At 41.3% G+C, this 24,248-nt stretch overlaps 1 protein-coding gene across 2 annotated transcripts in view; it reads right to left on the bottom strand.

The window, feature by feature from the left end:
- Nucleotides 1-24,248, bottom strand: part of edil3a (EGF-like repeats and discoidin I-like domains 3a) — a 104,063-nt gene that overhangs the window by 54,571 nt on the left and 25,244 nt on the right. The window contains exons 2-3 of one of the 2 annotated variants that reach the window (XM_008285498.1): nucleotides 21,609-21,638; nucleotides 10,357-10,485 (exon numbers count right to left, since the gene is read on the bottom strand). In XM_008285498.1, coding sequence (XP_008283720.1) covers nucleotides 10,357-10,485; nucleotides 21,609-21,638 — 159 coding nt within the window. The remainder of the gene's footprint in view (nucleotides 1-10,356; nucleotides 10,486-21,608; nucleotides 21,639-24,248) is intronic. The other variant, XM_008285499.1, reaches the window with a different exon arrangement.

Below are 24,248 nucleotides of genomic sequence, written 5' to 3'. Positions count from 1 at the left end.
ATTCCGATAGCGCTGCTAAATTAAGATGCATCAGTGGCTTCAACAGAGAGTAATTTCACAGTAATTTTATTAATTCATTTCCTTGCTGACCCTTTCTTTGAACTACCTTTGTCTGTGTCTACTGAATACAAAAGGAGCTCTGATGAGTGTTTCAGCATAACCGACTATCATCCCCATGATGACTGCTCATACATCCATGTCATTTATTCCATGCTGAGTCACATTTAGACCCAAGCCGGAGACAGAATAACAATGTAAGATTTGCCTGTTGTGGACCAGACAAAATCCCATGTTCTGGTTTACAAACTGCACATTTCCATGACCGTCAACCTCAGCTCCTATTATCCGTCACACTGAATTCATCTCTGCAAAACAACACTGATACTTTGACCCGCACTGACCATCCTGAATTAATGCAGATCTGTGTAGTCAAGCTGAACATTCTAAGTGTTCTGTTTTGGCTTGCGCTGGCAGCCAGAAGCCCTGGGCAGGACTGAGTCTGACTCTTTTTCCGCCATCTGGGATTTGGAATTGCATCTCTATTTATGCGTTGGCCATCAGCCAGCAGGTCCATCCTTACTGCAGAGGCCAGGAGGCGACAGCGCAACTCAAGTGACCGAGGGGGCCTTACACAATTAGGCCTTGGTAACAGCTCGTTCCCTGCAACTCCTCCACAGGAGAGATAAACCAGGTGAGTGGGTGCTCAAGGGCTGGGAACAAGCAAAGGGGAAAAAAGCGCTACCTTGAACAAATACGCCTGGGCACCTTTTTGGCATTTCCCATCTCATTATTCTCCAGCTGTTTCTTTATTTAATCCAAAGCACACATTTCCAAGGCTTTTCTGTCTTGTCATGTTCTCTTTTAATTAAAAAAAAAAAAAAAAAGTAACTGATGATCATCCAGGCTCAAACAAAAAATCTCTCCTACAGCACTACACATTCACTTCCTTTCAGAAGCGCTGGCCTTTTACTAGAAGGTTTTTGCTTTGCTAACAAGCTTGTAAGCCACCAGTCTGACCATTTCATACAGCTTCAACTTCCTCAAGGCATTCTGAGTCATTATCTTTTCTGTTAGAACCTCTTCCGTCACTAAAAGCTGCTGAAGTGTGAGGTCAGAATGACCGACGTCGGGCCCTGACCCATGTGTAAGAGACACAGTTTTGAAATTTTACGTCTTCATACTTACCCCGAGGCTAAAGTGAAATGTGAAGAACTCCAGAGAAACATGACATTTCTAATTCTGAATTTGAGAGTAAATAGCGGCTGTATAGGAAGTAGTTAGTAAACACTGATGTTATTAACCCTGTTCAGGACTTAGAAGGTCTTTCGGGGTCCATTATAGACTTTTATACTATGTTAAATAAGTTTTTTGATAAGCTGATGTATTTTTGGTTCCAAATGCACGACAAATGTCCGTCTTTTGATATTTTTAAAAAAAAAAAAAATTCTATACCTGTCACCCAAACCAAATGGTCTGGGTTCCAAAGGAACAGGGTTAATCCTGCCCTGAAAATTGTCAACTGCATCTCCCTCTCAAATTTGATGCAACAGAAAAGAAGCACAACAAATGCTGCATGTATTTTAGTCATAGTGGCACACGTGTTGTGAAACGTGGCACCGGTTGTGTTTTTCTAACAGGTATGGCTACACGGTCCTGACACGGGGACCTCTAGGGTGGAAGGGTTTAACAGCAATGTTGCAAAAAAAAAAAAAATGTCTCCCTTATAATTTTGCAAGCAAAGCACCACCTTGCTAACAAGGAGAGGTCGTTTTCCTCAAGGTGTGTTTCTACAGCAGTTTGCATTTGGCAGGATTTGCAGAAGTGCTAACTGGAGCCATATGAAAAAGATGACATATTACTGCTATATATATTACCAACGATGGGCCAGGGCACTGACAAATGGGGGTGTGAGAACATGCATAAGACTAACACTGACAAGATCAAGGCCAAGCACCAGACATCCTGATAAATAGTGTCTGGTGCCATTCTTTGTATTCAATAAACTTTAGGGAAAAAAAAAACACTTGTCAGTTTTCATTTGTCAAGCAGAAGGTTCCATCTAAAAGCCTAAATAAAATACTGGTGTCAGGTTCACAGATGCCCTGTAAAGATCTTGATACTAGCTTGTTTCCCCAGCTTGTTATCCAAACTGCCCTCTGACAGAGGCGAGTGAAATGGAGAAAGGGGCAGCAGGATACCTGAGAAAATACACATTTGAAGTACAACACTGATCTTTGACCTGGTTTCCTTCCCTGTGAAAGCATGTAGACACCGACGCACAGACACACTGAAATGCATTATAAATGGGCCATTTTCTCGGTAGGTCTATCGCTCTAACAACTGCTTTTATCATGCCTTTATTCTCCTGTATTTTACGGATGTGTCCTAATGATCTCTACCTTTAACGGAGACCAAATATAAAACACATAAAAAGAAAAAAAAGAGCAAAAAATGAACACATACTTGAAAGCTATGGCATGTTTGTTTGCACCTTGTCAGTAAGGTGACCACAGGAGTTGCGTTACTTGTGTTTTCTCGGTAACAGCAAAGAACTCTGTGTGCCCGCACTTGCTGAGAATCAATGCTGTGTTTTACCAAGGCCATCTTTCCACCCGCCTACATTTTCCATATGAGAGACACTGCAGGGTGCCATGGACAATATTAGTCTGTCACAAGGCAGTATGAAAGAACTGGGACTCTTAAATGAAATGTAACACCAGCTTGTACCTCCATCCACCCCCCAAAAACAACAATTTTCATGTTAGGGGGGGCCATAAGACATCTTAAATCAACTATTTATAAATAAACAGTATATTCATACTCCTGTTTTAGTAACTGCTGATACAAAAAAACTGATAGGACAGTCGATTCTCTTTTGCAAGATGCTAAGAAAGATCACGAAACATGTAAACCAAGCAAATGCAACTGAGTGGAAAAGATAGGTCACCCCTCACCTGGGACCACTGATTTACTGAGGTACATCCTCTGGTGAAAATACCAGGCATCCATGCACAGAACCTGCAGCTACATTAGCATGAGAGCGGTAGAAATTAAGCGTTGGCACCGATTCATATCTCAGTAACAGACAAAAAAATTTCATAAAATAAACACCTAACATCCTTTGCAATGGCACCCATGTGGTTCTGTTGTGTGATGTCCACAATCTAAGTTGGAAATAAGGGCGTTTGACCATAAAGGCAATGAGTTTTGCTGGACATGACCCTTTAATAGGGCGACACACCTTCACTAGGTTTTCTGTACCAGAACAACAAAACGCAGTGGAGAGCTTACCTAACTCTGCATTGGACTGAAGCCTGCTTACAAGCAGCATACAATCCCCCTTTGCAGAGCAATGTGTCAAGTACGCTTTCACTACCTCAACAATGGAAATAATTAAGTATCTGTCAAGTAAGCCAGTTCTGTTTACATTATGCAAACAGCAGACATCCACTGCTACTATACCATTTTTACAGAAGCCCCAAGAGGAGCCAATCCGCTGTGGCACTCTGAGAAGCAACTGCAGCACTCAGTAAGTCGAAGAGAGAGTTTTCTGCACACAGAGGAACACACACAGAGTCATGTTTCCATCACCTCAGGATATTAAATTGACTTACAGCCATTTCCTGGAGACTTCTCCCAACCCTAACTACTACTTGTCTTATCCTAACCATACCTAAAAATATTCTTATCCCAGCCTTAAAACAAGTTTTTCTATTAAAATGTATTAATTTACATCATGGGGAAGGTGTGTCCCTCTATGTGACTGTGTAAATGGGATCCATGTGCCTACACACACACACACACACACACACACACACACACACACACACACACACACACACTGAATAAGTGTTTGTGACATGCTTGTAATAAATCTGCATTTGTTTTTTTCCCTCCCCCTCTCTTTCAAATACATCAACGAGCACTGTACAGAGTGAAGATGCATTCTGATGTTTTGTTTTTGAACATCACATACCGCACAGTTCTAGATGCTAATCTCCATTTCCGCACACAGACAGGAACGACATGAAAGCGATCACAGCCTTGGATATGCTGACTGTACCGATTGAACCACTGCACAAAGAGGAGCTCTGCTGTTTTTCGGTGGCACAACTGGGCGGCGCTTTTTTTTTGCAGAAGGAAAGATCAGATGTGCAGTAAGCTAAAGCAGCACGACTGCTGGCCAACAGGCATGCCCATCTTTTCCATTTTGATCCGCGGACACACTCACTGTCTCTCCACAAGTTGCTGATCATTGGCGTCTGTCGGTTTGGCTGCGCGCTTATGGTCACTTCTTTGGATGTTTGGAGGACTATGGACCCTTCCCCCAGGATCCTCTACACTCATCTCTTCCTGTAAATGCAGCTTTCTAGCCACAGACTGCGAACAGTGGGTGGGCTGTGGGATTGTGAATGTAATGTTGAGATGGTGTCTGGAAATGGCTATGTTCTCCACACAGCACTACATCACAGCAATCTAGCAGTGGGGAGAGCCTCGAGGCTGCCAGTGTTCACAGTAGTTCTGAGGCTACTTCGTGCCAGTGGGACACATTTTTAAAACTGTCATACAAAGATGACCTTGGGAAGTATTTCACAACATCTGACAGTGTCAAATAAAACACATTGAAGGCTCTTGAGTGAATAACCCAAAAAACAATGAAATAGTGCTGTTTTGACTCACTCTTGGTTAGAAATAAAGCCTCACCAGTGTGTGTTATGTGTATTTAAATTGTGACCAAAGTCAGGCACAAGTTATTCTAAGATAACAAACTGGTGCTCAGAGTTATTCATGCTTGTTTATGCATATTGAAGAAAAAAATGTGTGCAGATGAATCTAATTTCAGGAAAACGTCTCAACTCTTGTAACCCAGAGGCTGTTGTGACGAGACAGACTCGTACCTGCGAGTCCAGACCTCTGGCGCTATGACTAAACCGGTGCTTCTGTTTATTTTGAAAACAGATTAACTTTCTATGGACAAAGTACTCCTTCTCCCTGTTTACAAAGTTCTTCTTTAACAAACTTTTTCACTAACTTAGGTTGTACTTAAATCTATCCTAATCCATTTAGCTAAGCCTGCCCCGAGAACGTAATTTTGAAAACTTGAAGTGAAAATCTGCCCTAAAACAAAATTATGCCATACTGCTTATATGATCTAAGACAGTCAGTGGATTTCTGTACATGAACAACTTTGGCCTGGAGCTATAAACAAAGTGGCAGGCTGATTTTGTGGACACAGTGACAATTTGCAACATCATTTGCTGGAAATATAAGTCTGTTTACTGGTTCAGAGCTGTTATCGTCTCACAAAATAGCATTCAGTGTGGACAGCAGGAGCAAACAAACGCTCATTTAGTTGACATGTTTGCCATTCTGTGAACTGTCAAAAGAGCGGCTCCATATTAAAAACTCCTTATCCTAATACAGTTGTTTTTAAAAAGACATTAGGTTATCTATCTATCTATCTATCTATCTATCTATCTATCTATCTATCTATCTATCTATCTATCTTTATTAGAAAACTAAACTTCTATTACTAACTGAAAGCTCCAAGTATTTGGGAATTTTAAGGCCCAGTAAAACTCCATTAACATTTAAAAGCTGCGGCAAAAGGTGAAGAAAGTGTTCGTGCTTCATCGTTCTTTTTTTTCTTTCTTTCTGTCTTTTTTTTTGCTGGAGTGACTTTAACAGTGCAGCCTCACAGTCAGAAGGAGATAACAACTGCCTCAATCACCGTGAGAGAGAGCAGAAAACCACAAGCCCACCAATCTCTCTGCACCTCACCTACTGTACTCTCCCGGTGGCCTCCATGGGAGGAGTGGAAGATATGCCGCTTAACAAAAGCTTCCACCCTTCTTCCCTCTGCCATCGCAAAATACTGTAGATCCGCAGTTACAAAGTCACCTCCTGTGATGTGCCGTGGCAGTTTTGAGAAGGTAACCACTCGGAGTGCTAGTAAAGTGAAGCGGTGGGTGTTCACAGGGGTGGAAGGGGCGCTGGGAGAGACTGTCAGAACTCTTCATTGTGCCTGGCGAGCTCAGAGTCTATTGTTGTAGTCAAATGTTTAGAGGTTAAGATGAAAATAACCACAGCAGTTTTAATACTTATTCATGCTGCCTCGGGTAGCAGTGCTGTTGTCTATGCTGCCTTCTGTTAAGCAGCAAATTAAGCGCAAAGAATCTCAGTTTTCTTGCTCATTTTTGCATAAAAGCCCATGAAGTCAACGAGTCCGAGGGCAGAAACAACAAAATGCGAAAAGAGAATTCGCCATTGGATGCCGGCCCGCCAGCTGCAACATGCTCTAAACAGGTTACTGATGCAGTGCAAAATGGGGTACCAAGGAGTAAGCACAAAGCCATTCCTTATGGAGTTCCTTTCTTTCTCTTGTGCTAATGAAAGCGAGTCTGTGATCTGCCCCAGGTGGATTGACTAACAGTAATGGTTCCTCTCGGCTTTACATCAGGCCACAGCCATAAACTCTGGCTGATTATCCCGTAGCAAGAAGGCACGGAGGCAGCAGGGATAATACAATGTGATAGCAACTGTCGATATATGATCAAATACAGAGGGTATGCTTTAAAAAAAATATAAAACATTTCACACATCCTGCATTTAGCCTCAATCAATCCTGTCCTGCTGGTGTGTTTCAGAAAGAAAGGCAAAGACAGATATTGATCAAAGAGCAAGATGGAATCTGCTCAAAGGACTCGCAGGCCATGAAAGGTTGGAGAAAGATCAAGTTAGAGAGTGAAAGTCAGTCATCCAAGAGATAATTTAGCCAAATTAACTCACTAATTTCTTTTTTTTTTTGTTCCTTTTAGGTTCCTGCATTCAAGTACATTTCTGCATAAATAACCACCAGCCTGAACACGCTGGCTAATGCCACCTTAAAACAGCTCCTCTATTAGCTTTAACTTTCACTGGGATTTGCAGCCGACTTCACCGGCAGCATCACAGCGTGAGAGCTTAAAGGAATCGGACAAAGCCAACATCTTTGAAAGAGACTAAAAAGGAAGGACAAGTAGAAAGTTGTGATCAAGCTCCGCTACTTAAAGAGAAAAAGGGGCGACATATTTTCATCCGACCTGTCAATTTTTCCACGACAGGATTTAGTATTACCAGCGTCACATCAGATCCTGCTGTTCATCTCAATGTAGACACAAGGTGGGCCTGTTACACAAGACTGTTTGTGCCGAGACGTTGCAGCGAAATTTAGTGCAGAAAAATGTAACTCCAACAGTTTATACTACATTTGTCCTTGATAGACTCAGAATGTGTGCACTAAAAATGATCTGCAACCTCATGACGTCTGAGGCAATCAGTCCCAATCTTCACACTGTGACAGTTCATTACAGCGTTTGGCTGCTTGCCCAATAACGTCGCACTTGTTCTCTTGTCACCACGGGGACATGACGCCACGCTATTTGAAAGATGAATGACTTTGTGATAATAATGGCTCTAATAATAAAACCAGTGACACTAACCAAAAGTTAACCCTGGTTTTCTCATGTGTGGTTGAGACTCAAGACTTAAAACTGGCTGGAAAAATGGCACAAGACAGAATCCAACTATTTCGGAAAAGCTTAAAATTTGCACGTTATTGATGCAAAACGTGCCCCATTTGGCATTGTGTGATCTTTTATAAGCTCGACACAAGTAACTGTCAGATTTAGCTGCATGTGAAGTGACTCAGTAAAAGTCAAACTTATGAAACTTTATCTCAAATGCACACTTGCTGTGCCAGCATACTGTCATCACCTCGAGCTGAGATTGTTTGACATCTGCCCTGAATATGGAAATCTTAACACCTCGAGATGACTCACTGATGGCTGCGTTCTTTAAAGGAAGAAGAAAGTCAACATTATTAAGTATATACAGTTTCTGCCCATCAAAGAAGTCTGGGAGAAAAGCTTGTGCTTCTCCTAGTTGTCCATGTGCGACTCGGCTCCTTGCTGTGCTTCATAAAACTGGTCTAACAAGCAGGATATGTAGTGCATGTATTTAGGATAACGTTCAAAGGTGTGAAATTGGATTTGGCTCTGACAGAGCAAGGAGATATTAAGAGCAACACTAAAAAGCACAGCCTGGCCTACACATATTTTATTTTGCATCTGTATAGTGCACAGTATCCTTAGCTAAACCTCAATCTGGTACAATAATAATTTAAAATAAGAACTATATATGTCACATTAGAATGAAAGATAATCCTAAAATATGATGCAATCCCAAATTTAAGTTACATAAATCTAACACCCTCAATCCAACTGTAATAAGAAGGATTTTTTTCACAGTGACTAGAAGTGATTCAGGGCAGCAGACATCTAATCTGTTACAGAGATGTCAGCTGATTAAAGACAAAACTGACAAATGCATTGATGGATTCATCATTAAACTGATATTAAATGAACACACACATTAAAAGACAGATTGCTTACCAGGTTGAAAAAGCCCCTTGGTTTTTGTTGTCTCTTGTATCCTATCGAATTCCCAGCCAATATTTGTCTCACTTTTATCCTTTTCATTACGCTTGTCATTCATTAATACCCAACACAATACCATAACAAAGACAGCTAAGCTGTCATCCTAAAGGAACAATTATTAATGCGCCTTTATGATTTAACTGCAGGATTTATCCAGATGAAGATGTGATTATTAATGTCTTCAGATATGGAAGGGTCCCCCCTCTGTCTCTCTTTTCTCTCTCTCACCCACTCTCCTCCATTCAACTGTAATGACCGTGAGGAAAATTGGCAGACATTAATGTATATTCAGCCCATATCGAATCAGTTTCTCACCACCCTAGGGGCTTAATAGGAAACAATAACTGAATTATGACATGAATGCTGGCCAATTGCTCACAATTCTGGCTGGGGACAAACAAAATGACATACCGTTGATATAGTGACTCGCTCCATTTCCTTTTATGCTTTGTTCCTTTTAATAAAATAGCGAAGATAACAAATCCCATTTCTTTTGTCAGTTGGCCATTACATTGTTGCCTTGTTTAACCTTGGTGCAAGTTTGGCCGCATTACGCCACGTGTATGAATGCTTTCTGTTCAGTATAGGTGAACATCTCTCTGTCGCGCTCTCTCTGCCTATCTCTCTTTCCCTTTAAAACCAATAAGGATCGCTCTCAACACACAGTTTGCACCATGATACATTAAATCCATTACTTACAAGTGCACCTGCGATGAAGGACAACTGTGTTATGCGGGCTAATGCAATGCTCAGCCAAGCATACGCACAGGCAGGAAAGCCACAGGACTTGGCCTATATATCATACTGCAGGATTTAGCAAGACTTAGCACTTACAGACAGAGCAACTTGCCATTTCCAAATCCTGGGATCCTTAAAAAAAAAAAAGCAAGAGTGTGTAGGTTTGATGTGTGTATTTGCACTGCAGGCGATTGATTCCATCTGTTATATGACTTCCTTTTATTTTCAAAAAAAAAATCTACTAGGTTTTACATTCCCGACTGTAAATAACATACTTTTGTTGTCAAGTGGTGCTGGAGGTAATATTGACACCAACAAGTCTTGAAACCATCTAATATTTGTTGCGAAATTGACTTTGAAACTGCCGAGAACACGAACAACTGAGGATACTTAAAAGAGAAACAGATTGCTTCAGAAAAAAAAGCAACTTGACTTTTTGAAATGTCAAAACATCTCACACCGTTAACAAATCTAGACAAAGGCTGCAGAAAGTTTCGCAACAATAATCGATGTAGGTTTTTGTTGTTTACGAAAAGCAATATTGATGACTTCCTATTGCTTTGCTTTCTTTGTTAAATCGTCTAAAAGGTCAGAACTGCAATCGCATGACACTTCTGACATTAACAAGAGTTGGTGTTTTGTCACACTACTTGTACCCTACATTTGCATTAGTGATTACCCATAATGATTCAGGGCATCAGGGTTTCAGGGTTCAGGGATTCAGTTTAAAGACAGCATATACTGTAGCAGAGGTGAGAACAAAGCTCCTCCTAACCTAAAGTATTATCTCATAGGCAGCAAAAACCCTCTGACACTAACCTTTATTAAGAGCACGCTCAACAAAAGAACGCAAGTTCAGCTTTTCCTTTCTCTACCAAACCCACGATCCTTTTGCTGAACCTGTTCTTTTTTAACTGGAATTTACTCTTTGTACATTTATTCAAGGCCCGAGGTCATTATTTGTGTTGGAAAATCTTTCTGATTGAACAGACAAATCATGACGGTGTTTCAAAGGACGCACAGAGGTTTTCTGTGGCCTTACAAACCTGCTGATTTTGTATTCTGTCCAACTGAGAATATAGGTGTTTCAAGGTTCTTGAGAGAAACAAGGGAGGGGAGGAGGGGAAGTGGTCCAACTTACTGTGTTGGCAGTGAACTCCACTAAAGCCCGGTGGACACTTGCACACATATCCAATGAAGGTATCGCCCCTGTAGGTCTCACTGATCTCACATGTTCCTCTGTTGTGGCAAGGGTTTGGATGGCAAGGGCCTGTGGGGGGGTGAAAAAAAAGAAGAAAATTGACACTGATGATGGGCTGGATGTTCTCATTTACCGGGTCTACAAGAACACAATGTACCATGTGAGGTAATATATTCACTCTGGCGTAGCGTGCTGTTCTTCACCACGTGCATGGATTAAATGAACATTTATCAACAGTGACAAAAACATAGTTAGACAACCTAATGCAGCCAGCGATATAAGCAATCAAACCAACCAAAAGTGTAAATTGGCTGCGCTGTTGAGCATATTTACAGTGTAAAAGTTTGGATGCGTAATTACATTGAGGGACCTTGTGAGATGGCGTGTAAGTAAAACAGTTTGACAGGCAAAACTGAGGATGACAGGCGAGTGGGGAGAGTGTGGCTTTCAGAGACTGATGCAGGTCTCTGTGGTCTAGAGGGCGGCCCAAGGCACTGTCTAGAAATCATTGAATATGTCCCCTCCAGGAAGGCAACACTTCAGTCTCACAGAGCTAAGCGGAGAGCACAGACTAGCTGGAAGGTACAGTAGGGCACCATCATCTATGTGCACAGCAAAGCATTCACCTTTTGCAAAACACACACATCGGCAGTCGGGTTTTTCTCAGTTTAGTTTGGGTTGGCTTGAATATTTAGAGGAACAACGTAAACTGGCAACAGAAACATGATGATAAAATGTCAAATCACAAAACAGGCAATTAGTAGGTTATTTGTTACAAGACACACAAGATTTTTCTTTGAAAAATAATGAGAAGTGTCTCTTGTTATGCACAATTCACCACTTAAACAGGCCAGATTGCTCAGTTTTGGCTTTCCATCTCCAATTTAGAGGGCCAATTATCAATAGTGTACTTTATTTATATATTCCACTGTGCAAAAACATTCATCTCCAAAACACTGATTGCTTAAGTGATTGCATTTGTGAGACTTTTGCTGCTCCGCTGGATGGTGGGCACAGGCTCTCTGGATAATTAATAACTGACCTTCTGACACGGATGCTTTGATGCTTTTAATAACAGAAGGTGCTGTTTACAGTAGTGGCTAGTTCTGCAAATTGCCAAGCTCACAGAGAGCATCAATCTCTGATCTTCTCTGCTGACTTATCCATTTGAATAAGTGCATGCTTAAAAACGAAGCTTGGCTCAAATATATAAAATCAAGTTTGAGTACATTCACATGTATTTAACTCTTGAGGTGGAGTATGCTTTTAGCAGCTAGCTGGTATACAGTATGACTAGTATACAGTATATTTTCAGCACAACTTTTCATGACAACTGCTTTTCGCCACAGAAAACGACGTCCTCGTTGGTCTCTAGCTGTGCTCTTTCTACACAAAAATCATTACCAGGGGATGCTAGCATCTCATTACAATGTTTGAATATTGCAGTTAATTTACTTTACTGGAAGAGCTCGTACTTCAAACAGATATGGATCACACAATTGGCTTCCAGTCATATGCGAACATATCATTTTCTGCATGGTTTGTGTCAATGAATAATGGTTTTGTTTTGGGTTTTTTTTATCGCTTGCTTTGTTGTGCTATGACTTCATTGTACTCCAGACCTCCAATCACTGCGGATACCGGCCCACTTTGTAGAAGTTTTCACATGTTGCAAACAGATTACAACAGTTCAGCATTCCGACTGAAAATCAAAGGGTGCTTATGTCCAAGGGTCAGTACAGCTCAGTGCACAGAGGCTTTTATGAGCCAAACACTAATTTGCAAGGGAATTCATATTCATAGCCGCTAAGCACCTGTATTCACGCTGTGTATACACCACCCCATTCATCATTACCATTGTTTACTCTTCAATGTTTCGTGTGGTGAACACCGGGATGCTTTATCCACTTGTGAATTTATGCTTTGGGGATTTAACAAACAAAAGAAAGAACTGCAACCACAGAAAAGAGACACCCTAGTGTTATGCTGGTAATCATTAATTATTGTGTTGGAGACATTTTCCTTCATTGTGTTTTTTCTCCCAGTTCTTTCTCCTCATGGTGTTATCTCTTTGGCACCATTGACGATAACCAAAGCGTCGCATCAAAGTAATTACGAGCAAACATACCGTGTGACACAGATATATATTACTTCATCGGCAGTGCCCACAACATCGTGTCGTCTTTCTCGGACTAACCTACAGCGTGGGGCCAAATGTAAATGATGAGGCCTTGATGCAGGGTTATTGGTTTCATAACTCAAAGACCTGCCAATAGCTGTCTCATCTTTTATACATTGAGTTGTACAACTGCACCGAGGCTGTCAAAACTTTGCAGATTGAGGGTGGATGGGAAAACTTTAGAAGAACTCTCGCTGGATGTTGGTTGGGAACATGCTGAACATTTAAATGTACATGTAAAGTCCGACGTGAAATGGAAATCCAGTGGTTTATATGTTAACTTATGCTAAGTTCAAAGCTTGTAAAAGTCTATTGAAAAAAGGAAACCAGAAGAAGCAAAACAAATTTGCTTCCATGCCCGTGTCCTTTTGCGAGCTCCCTATCTTTTGATGCAATTTTCTATTCTGGTCTCTTTACAGTCATATCTTACTGTTGACAGGTAAACTGTGCTTTGACAGGTCTCTTATTTCATTTTAAGTGATAAGCAACAAGAAGAAGTCTCAAGGGTGAGAATATCATGCCCTGTTAAGTCAGTTTGACAAATTAACAGCCATGAGCACAACATTTGACAATGTCAAGTAAACGGGTGCAGCCTTGAATTGTATACTACATCATCTGGCCAACCATTTAAGACTAGCCCCAACCCCGGAAAATATATGGGCTGAAAATGAACTCGAGTAAGGCAAATAAATAAATAAGCATCTCCGCCGAGCATCTTATTGTTCTCTCGTTGGAATTAGTAGGCCTCTGGATATGAATTACAAACGAGGTAATCCTATCGAAGTCATGCCAATTCAAAGCCGGGACCTGTATCAGTAATAATGAGAGCGGTGGCTAATCAGTCGAACAGAGGAACGTATAATGGCTTTCACCGAGGCCCTGCTCTCCGAGGGAAGGAGGAGGTGACAGGTTTTCAGGGCTGTTTTGATGTGACGATCCATAGTCGCACCATGCTGTACTGACAGGCTCCCTAATGGAGAGCAGAGAGGAAAAGGAGGTGGAGGGGGGACGGAGAAAAGAAGGAAAAACAGAGTCAACGTGAAAGTGCTAGAGCGAGATCCAGAGAGAGAGTGCGTGTGTGACGGCTACATTTGAGTCCGAAATCTTTGGTATGAAAGGCTCCGAAACCTTATAAGCAATATTTCAAAGAGATTGATTTACTGTGATGTATAGAGCTGGATGTCAATCCGGAGCCAAAAATACTTCAAGGAGCTGGAAATATTGCATATTTTTATGTGCTGGAAAAAAAGAAAAAAAAACCTGATGGGCTGCAAAACTGCTGTGAGTCACGATCAGATGCACACTCACCAAAAGAAAAAATAGAAACATAAATCAGACATCCATTCAGCATATTATATCAAAAACTACTCAGCTGAGAGAATGCAAACAAGCCATGTCAATCAGAAAATGATGTAGGTTAGTTCTAGCGCTGCTGTCACGTCTGGAGGGGGTTTAGATCAATACAACTCTTCTACAAAACTACAGAAAAAACCAAACTGCTACTGATTTTCTGAAATTGACAGCTTACAAATACAGATACAATCTTTTAATTCCCTAAATGATTCCAACAAGTGACCTTTTTTTCCACAACACATCCACACATAAAAGCACTGACAGTCATGATGCAAATGGCAGAGAGGAGGCGAGGGAACACAACCAGGAGAGAAAACAAGCAACTTTTTTTTTTCCAGAAAAGGCAATGAAGTGGACACCGTGTGTCATCGCTGAATGCTCTCTTCGCTCTGTAAGCTGTGTGATGCACGTCTGCGTGATGCATGTCAGGAGGAAACATTGGCAGCTTTCTTGTGTGAATGTCAGCTGCTGCTCTGCTGTACAAGCCAATGCTCGCTCGGTGATTGATGTGAGCCTGCGTTGTGTCCGGCACAGGCGCCGCGGTTTCTTTTCTGGCTGCAAAGAGAGCCCAATCAATCAGCTGTGAAAACCTGACCAATGGTTAAACACAGGAAAGCATCCGTTGTTTCCTCGCAGATCCATCACAAAGACTTGACATTTTCAGGGTTAAGGCGACATATGCGCTCTTACGTCGTAGCTGATGGCCGTCACAAACCTCCTACGAATGGACAAGGAATACTGATTTCATTAGGGAGAAGGATAATCTAGTGGGGGCACCTTATAAATGATACTGTTTACGGCATTACATTTCACAATGCGTGCTGCAGGGTGGCGCAGTTGGTAGCACTGTTGCCTCGCAGCAAGAAGGTTGCCGGTTCGCGTCCCGGTGGGGGCACCGGAATCTTTCTGTGTGGAGTTTGCATGTTCTCCCTGTGCAGCGTGGGTTCTCTCCGGGTTCTCCGGCTTCCTCCCACACAGTCCAAAAACATGTTGAGGTTAATTGGTGATTCTAAATTGTCCGTAGGTGTGAATGTGAGTGTGCTTGGTTGTCTGTCTCTAAGTGTAGCCCTGTGATGGACTGGTGACCTGTCCAGGGTGTCTCCTGCCTTCACCCTAAGTCAGCTGGGATAGACTCCAGCCCCCTACGACCCTAGTGAGGATTAAGCGGTGTATAGATGCTGGATGGATGGATTTGTCATGCATTTGGCACCAAAAATACATCAACTTATCAGAAAATGTATTTAACATGGTATAAAAGTCTCTAATGAATACCAACAAATGTTTTCCACATATTCTTTCTTGGGGTCCAGTGGACCCCGCAAGACCTTAATGGCAACATGAAAGTCCTGAATAGGGTTAAATACAAAACCTCTTGTTCACTCTGTTTTTCTATGACAAAGACTCAAAAGAACAGATTTCACTATAAATATAAATGAACAATTTAATGCAGGAGGAACAGAAAAGGCATCTTGCTACTGCTATCCTAGCGTTCACTTAATCTCAATAGTCTTGACTCCACTGCGTGGGGTCACGAGGAGGTCGGACAAAGCATTACTGACTGCTCCTTGTTACAGATTTCTGCTGATCCCAGTGAAGTGGGTCAGGCAGCGGGGTCAGCTGAGCATTTACTGTACAGCAACGGTGGGGGAAGTGCTGTTTAATCCCATACATTTAGTAACCACAAACACGTCTTGATCTTTCGCAACAGCCAGACCGAGCGACACCTCCCCTGGTTACGCCCACAACTTCTACTGAACAACCTTTATTTCAAGGAGATTCAGTAGATATGCGGGTGACAGAGCTGCAATGAATGTCAATGGAATCGTCTGTGAAAATTAAACTGTCAGCTCTGAATTTCAATTTCTCCATCTTGTATAGCACTGACTTAACAGTGACAAGCCAGCCCATCAACCAGCCCGTTAACCTTTTATAATAAATAAAAAAAAAAAACATGCTACCTGTCTCAAGAGCTTGAAATTTGCATTCAAGCTCCTCAGCTCTGCATGTGCACCCACCCACATCACAGAGGAAATCTGACATGGCCTAATTGTGTCAAATCTATTTTAACCCAGCCTCTTTTTCTATGATGGCTTCACTGGTTCACGGGCTCATGGTCATTGCACCCATCCTGCACCTCGACTGATGAAAGTTGGCACCGAACCACCAACATTACATCAAGCCTCTCAGCATGAACCACTACACGGGCAGGCTTTTAGTGAGTCCTTGGCCTATTCTTCTGTGTCCTTGCCACTCTGCCATTTCAGCCCATCAGCGTTTGACAATGTCAGACAAATGCACTTAGAGGTGAATCTAGTAAGACTCATGCAGAAACAAAAGAGTTTGGAAAATGTCAAACAAATATCCAGAAGGAGAGGTCGCAGTGGAGACGAGCATCGTTCCAGGAACATCCAGAGAAATGCAGAAATGAAGGCTGCCTTGTCAGTGACTAAAATGCTGTGAAAATGTCAGAGCTGAACCTGGTCTCCACAACAACAACAAAAAAAAGGCACTTTTCTGATTCTGATGTTTGTGAGCAACTTGTCCGTGATGGAAGAAATTCCCAGTAACCCAATAAGATTTCTGAAAATCACACAGAGCCTGGCTTCAGTTTGTTCACTGGAGGACTGCTGTTCTCGGTTCCATCTGAAGACTGTTAGTTATCCACTTAACCTTACAGCTCGAATACCGTTCCATCAAATCTCAGTGGCATCCACGGTGTTTTGACTCCTCGTGCCGCCACCGCTGGGATTGCGCATTTATAATATTTTGGGGGCACTGGCAGTGATATGGTGAATTCAATTTAAAAGAAATAAACTTTTTTTTTTTTCCCCCCCTCAAGGTTACATATAGTTTTGTGCAGCTCCTACAATCTTTCAAAAACAACTTCACCCTGCATACCACAGAGGCCTCTGCAGTCATCAAATGAGTTTTGCTTTATCAATACCAGGAACAGGAAAAGATGTTAGGCCAAGACATCTGGTAATAAGTAAGACTCAAAACAGAAATAAAACCACATCAGAAAGATTGTATTTCATTGAATAAACAATTACTCACTGAGATGTCTGCTTTCTTTTAAATCCAACGTAAAGTTAGAATGTGACTTTTGATATTATAGGACATATCATATTTAATATACATGTAACATATGTATGGGAGTATAAATCAGATCAGAGCAAGATGTAAATGTTAGTAATAAGTAGATAACAGCAAAACCACAGTAGCAGCTTTTGTTTCTAATTGTTGTTGTACTCAGATACTCATTATGGAAAAACAAACGTTGCCAACGATGAGCTCATCTGCGGTGCTGAACGCCAATAAATTGTTTTGAGCATGCGACAATCTGAGAGGACGGATGTTGTCAGACTCCATTAGGAAAATGGTAATGATCATTTAACATATTAACATTCTCATGAAATAGTCTCTAATGCTCACAAGGACGTGGATGGCTTTGTTAAGATCTGATTTAGGAATCAATCCAAATTAAAAGGTGTCAATAATGAAACTAAAGACAATCTAAATATCAAACTACACCATTAAAAACAAGAAGGAGGTCTTCTTAGGTCTTCTGTTTGCTCAGTACATTTTCTACTATCACTGGGCGTCACACTCAGCCAAGCCATTACTGTTTCTCCGTGGAATTTTTTGCAGCAAAATGGCAAAGGTAGGGCAAGGTAAGATTGCCTACGTCCTTTTGTATTTTTATTCTAATCATTTTTTTTTTCCTTAAAATATGAATAGACTTTCCCCAGATGTACAGAAAGAATCACGCCTTATGTAGATAAAACGTGGCCAATCAATTTCCTCATTTTATTATTCCATTATTCCTCTGTGAAAGCTATTATACGTTCCATTTAGCACACTAAGCAGGTTTTCTCTCTCAACCTCAAACTTTCAGTTTAAATAGCAACTTCAGATGACATGTAGATGTTTGGCCAATGTTCACGGCAGTACAATAAAATATATATGGACATACATGCTGAAGAAACCCCCTCTATTTATACAAGTGCAGACAATGCATGTGAATATGTAGATTAAAGATACAAAGGCTGCAAAAGCGTAGCAGATACACTAAAACCTGTCACAAGTAATTTGGCCGTCCACATCACCCTGTCCTATTTTCTCCCTCAGTCCAGTTCCAGGTCAGTGGTCACAAGTCACACCTAATTCAGGTCATTTTCAAATCCGATAATTATTTCTTGTGCCGTTTGCCACATTCCCTCCGTTCTGATCTGAAATGTGTACAACACAGCAGAACAAAAGCTCAGTAAAGATTTAGGCAACAAGATTAATTGCAGTTATTTGTGCAAGAAGCCAGACAGAGAACACTGACGCCAAAAAAACCGCATCCATAAGATTAATTTAATTTAAGCTGCAATATCATGCTTTAGAAATGACTGTAAATCATTTGTTTTTAATCGTGTTTATTTTTTCAGAAACAGAAAAAGAGAAGAAATGGCAGATTTAATACGTTGTCAGAGTAGTTACTGAACCTCAAGTCCATATGCTGCCCGGAGAGTTTCAGCTACTCTGTCGTGTGACATTTATTCCACCAGACAATTAAATGGAATTTGCAATTTCTGACTTTGAACTTCACTGAAAAAGTTAGAACACTGGCATTTAATTTGCATTTAAATTGTTATTTATTGTGTGAAATTAAGCTTTTTAACATCCACTTTAAGTGTAATGGAAAAAGTTTACAGCAAATATATAGTATATTCAAATAATGTGTATAAGAGGGTGTGTATGTCCACGCACGTGTACCAATGCATATTTTTTTTTTCTGTTTACCGTCTTTATAAGTGATTAGACATTACACAAATCCCCACATTGTAATAACAAACGTACTTGGATTTCCAGGATATTATGTGTAATCTAAATAAATCATTCTTGTTTTAACCTACTTGATCTCAAATAAACCAGCAGGGATTAATATTAATGAACGAAACAGACAAAGACAATTAGATGCTGAGGATGCACTTAGAACTAGGAAGTTTGTATTCAGTTGCGGTACTTCCCCAGGATGTGAAGTGACATTTTAATTACATCACTGATGAAGATAAATCAGGTTCTTGTTTACTGTTGTTCTCTGTGGTCTTGCTTTTGTAATAAAACTCTCGTTACATTAGTCCTTTGAATAATCAGAAGCAGTACTTCTGAATACCAAATGTGCTCTCTGAGGAGGATGATTTTAAAAGGGAAGGTCTATATGATATTTCACAGATCTGTACTTTACTACCTGTTAAAATGCAAACACTAAGAGCTGCACAAAATACACTCAGTGCACTCCTTAGGGAGCGGATACACTGCACATCCAGATTGATGCTAATGATATGTATTTATGGATGCAATGCATTTAACTCTGAAATAAAGATATTGAAATTGCTTCAGATTGATGCTGCTCTTGAGTTAATGGATTATAAAAGTCAGCTCTGACACACAGGGGGTGATTTTCATAACCAGCCCTTGAAACGATGCTAAATACTCAGGTATTCAGAATATTTCACTTGTTGTGAAAAACAATCGAGCAAAAGCAATCACTGGGCCAAATTGGACTGTGAGCCTCTAAAAACAATCTCGAAACTCTGTACCAGAAAAAGACAAGATCTTTCTCTGAGTCACATTTCGAGAGGGAGTTGAAATAGGGCTGCTTTATGAACTGAACTACCAAATGATACAATCATGAGCGCTGATGGCACGGCATGATCAGTGAATCAAAGGATGAATTAGACTCAGTAGTATTCAGGGTTGGCAGCAGCATGGCTACAAGCAGCGGTGCTATGTTTAGTACCAGTGGGGTGGTGGTGACGTCACCGTTTTCTGGATCAAATAGATTTTTAGCAGCAAAAGGTCTTTTATTGATCAAGTAGTGCAGTAGCCTCCACGAAAGCTAAATTCTCCTGAGCATTTCCAAACAGAACAGAAGCAGAAGCAGAGCCTTCTGCTGCGGTCTAAAACCAAATGAAGGCTCAGCATATGATGCCACCACCATGCATGGATGTAACTCACAAGAGCCCTTCCATATGATGGCGACATTATATACCCATCCTCCAGCTTATGCCCACAACAGGGGAGTAAGAGAATATATCTGTCGAGTTAATGTAAAGGTGGAAGAAGGAACATGGAAATATTCTGTGTTCCCACCAAGCTCATCGTCACTATTGTGTGATGTCTAAAAAGATAGCAACTTGTGCCCAGCTTACTACTTGCTAGCTACATGTTTTAAGCTGGTCTGATATCAGGAAGCCTCACGGTGCTCCTTTACGAGCTAAACTTCCAGAATGCTTTTTGTTATCAACACAGAAGCACCTGGTGGCGCAACAAGGTACTGCCACTGATCTACAATACCAGAGTGTATTATCTAGGACAGGGGTGTCCAATCCTGGTCCTCGAGGGCCACAATCCTGCATGTTTTAGATGTGTCCCTCTTCCTACACACCTCATTCAAATGATCAGGATCGTTATCAGACTTCTGCAGCGCTTGAGGATGAGCTGATCATTTGAATCAGGTTTTGTTGGAAGAGGGAAACATCTAAAACATGCAGGACTGTGGCCCTTGAGGACCAGGATTGGACACCCCTGATCTAGGAGAACAGTATCAGGTATCAGCAATGACTCAGATCGGATCTGGAGTAAAGAAAAACTTAATTAGTACATCCCTACTGATTCTATTTGAAGTTTTAATGTTGGCCAGCAGAAGACAGAACATAAACATGATGGCTCGTCAAAAACATCATAATGATTGAAATGCCAAATAAAGACTTAGACAGATAGAGTACGGTACAAATCCAGAGGGGAAATTAAAATAATAGCAGCCTCTTAACATAAATCAAGACACAAAAATAAATATGGAAGGTGAATATAAGTTAAAGTTTTTGCTGGCTGCAAGATGGCGCAGTTGGTAACACTGTTGCCTCACAGTAAGAAGGTCGCTGGTTTGCGTCCCAGTGGGGGCACCAGGATCTTTCTGCATGTTCTCGTGCAGTGTGGGTTCTCTCTGAGTTCTCCGGCTTCCTCCCACAAGGTCCAAAAAGGTTAATAAATTGGTGATTCTAAATTTAAAAAGTGTGCTTGGTTGTCTGTCTCTAAGTGTAGTCCTGTGATAGACTGGTGACCTGTCCAGGGTGTCCCCTGCCTTCACCCTGAGTCAGTGATGAGGATTAAGCGATGTATAGATAATGGATGGTTTGCTTGTTTTGTTCTTCAAATTGGTTTTGGAGAAATATTTCATAAACAACTGAACTGAACATTTTGAGCCTGTCTGTTTGACTGACAGCTTTGTTGACCACTGAGACAGCACTGACATGTCATGAAGTTGGTTCAATTTAAAACAAATAAATAAATAAATAAATAAATAAGTAGACTCTGATACTGTAAACTGCTTTTGCCACGTTGGTGTAACTTCGCTTACTTTATCTCTCTAGGGGTAGTCCCAGTGTAGCGAAGCTTAATCAAATGCAGAGGAACTGGTATCTTAGCTCACCACGCTTTCCAAGGAGCTTGCCCAGTACTGATAGTAATGACAGAAGGAGGGGGGCTTGGCCAAGATTTAGAAACTGAACCAGCTCTCCCCCTCACTTTCTCCATCTCTGTCTCTTCACACACACACACACACAAACACAAATGAAGGGAAATCACGTTACCAAGCATAAAAATTTCCCACCTGCTGAAGTTGGTTCCTCACCATCTGCTGCTGTTGAGACACAAAGGAGGAAGACGAGGGAGGAGGGGGAAGCGAGAGAGGGAGAGAGAGAGAGAAAAAAATATTAGCTTTATTACAACTATGTCACAGTATTCAGCGCTGCAGCTGGATGTAGCACTGCTGATTCAACCACATTATTAACCGCACCGTGCGCTTCCATATGTGCAGTAACATTTGACATGTAATTCAGCGGAGCGTACGGTATGTAAAGCCAGAGACACCTGCTACCTGTAGGGTACAACATCCTGCCAACAGAAATACTCCACGCTGCTGCCATGACGCGTAGCCTGGCACTGTGTCTGAGCCCATCACCCCCCTCCGTCCTGTTTAATACGTTATATCCTGTCAGCTGCCTTTGACTAATATGTGTTCATCATTCTGGACCACTGTATTAGCCCCTGTGGCATACATACATACATACTTGCTTGCTGCACCGCTAGCTCCCAGTCCAGCTCCCTGGCTGAGATTTCATCTGTCTACCATCATTACCGCAACTCTCTATCTCCATCATTACTCCTGAATTTGCTCCAAAAAATGTGGCTGAAAGCTGGACACGGCGCTGGAGACGGCAGGCCAAGGGCATCAGGGATGACAAATGAGATTGCTATTATTGTTGTGGATGGACTGATCAGAAATGTGTTGCCCTTGATGGATGGATGGATGGATGGATGGATGGATGGATGGATGGATGGATGGATGGATGGATGGACAAACAAAGATTGAATGCATTGGGATTTGCTGCTTTCCAGGCCACATCAAATATGCATGTTTATTTCTCAAAAGCTAATGATACTGCTTACCAATGCTTGCTTAATTAAAGTATGATTCAATGTCATGCACAGGTTTTCATCTACAACACTGAATACTAATAAGGTATTAGCATATGGAGATTGTAAGGCCACATAGATCATGAGGCAGACAGGCAGACAGTTATGGAATGCCTGCGTTTGGTGCAGCTGCAAATGCATCCAAATCCATCTTGGAAAACTAATCAAGTCTCATTTCTAATCATAACACAGGGAAACATGCACAGCGTAGATATTTTCTCCTCTTTACAAACCACACATCAGTGCTTTGTCAGCTTGTGCTCCCTGTGGTGTTTTTGGATGTGAAAATCAAATCACTTCACAGAGTGCTCTCAGAGGGTTTTAAAGTATTTTTACTGTATATTGCCTATCTAATTTAATAGGAGCCTTATTTCTGGGGAGAGCATCTGTACTCAATGTATCTGCTAAACGTCAAGAGATTTAGCAGATACACTAAGCGTGAACTTATTGTTTTGAGAAACTTCGGACACGCCTGGGACATGTGATTTCAATCCAGACAGCAGTATCTGCGAACTGAAGGGAAAAGAAATAATTCACTTCGACACAATTGTGATAAACAGACAGAATTACAGAGCGAACCGCAGCCTCTGACACTGCTTTAAATGTGAGAGAAAGCTTCAAACTGAAGTAACACAGAGCCAAAACCAAGCACTTTCTCAACCTCTCATCTGTCTGGCAGCAGAAGCTCCCCTTTGTGTTTTCCCATGCACATGGGCCAATGTAATCCCCAAACCAAGCACATTCCACGCTTCACTTAGTGCGGGTTTTCTTTCTTCCATTTCCTTTCCTCTCTTACCATAAGGGTCAAGACGAACACTTGCAAGCCCTCTGACACATACATTGTACGCGCACACACGATTGCGAACTCGCAAAGGGAAAAAAAAAAAAAAAAAAGAACAACAAAAAACATATGCCTCAGAGTGCAGACAACTATTCACACCCACACATAAATAGACATGCTGAGAAGACAGAGATACATTAAGGGAAGGGTCTTTTGTTTATCCAAGTGTTGAAGTGGTGAATCATAAGAGTGAAGAAAAATACTGAGCAGAATGTATGTCTTTATTTTCTACAGAGGAGTCAAAACACCCAATGCGAGCTGCATCATCCTTTATTTCCCACAGACATGAACATCAGCAGGAATCTATCGTCTGACATTACAAACATGCATTCCCGCTTTAAATAAACAGATTGGAAGATGAGCTACATCTCTGGCTCTACTAAAACAGAAAACTACTGGACCATGTCACCAAACACCTACTCTATAGTTGCAGACAAAGCTGGCTTAATCTAACAGATACACATTTGATGTGCAGTAGGCAAGTCAGGGGGTGATGGCAACAACAGCTGTTTGGTCAAACAAGTGAATGGCATCCATGGGTTCAGAAAAAGCACATCCAGCAGTGTGAATATGACTGTCCACAGCAGAGGCAAAGATAATATGACAATGTTGTTGGAGCCACACGTAGTGGGTATGGAGGGTTGTGTTCACAACGCGTGTGATTTGGACACAGGGGAGCATGGTTTATACCCCATCTAATGTCAATAGTCAACAGCGAGTTTCAGGTTTTCTTAACCTTTATCATGTAGCTTCAAATGGCTCCTTGTAGCAAGAGCATAACCATAAAGCAGGCTTGTATAGTTTTTGGAACAGTCACATGTGCAGTAAAAGTTGAGTTTATTAAAAGTGTGCATACAGAGGTGCTTTTTTTCTTTTCATGTAACAACAAACTTTTATTATTCTATTTGGAAAACCAATTATTATAACACAAAG

The sequence above is a fragment of the Stegastes partitus genome, unplaced genomic scaffold (genome assembly GCF_000690725.1).
Source record: "Stegastes partitus isolate 25-593 unplaced genomic scaffold, Stegastes_partitus-1.0.2 Scaffold404, whole genome shotgun sequence".
NCBI lineage: Eukaryota > Metazoa > Chordata > Actinopteri > Pomacentridae > Stegastes > Stegastes partitus.
Note: the sequence above shows the minus strand (reverse complement) of the source record. Positions and strands in the feature narration are given on the sequence as shown.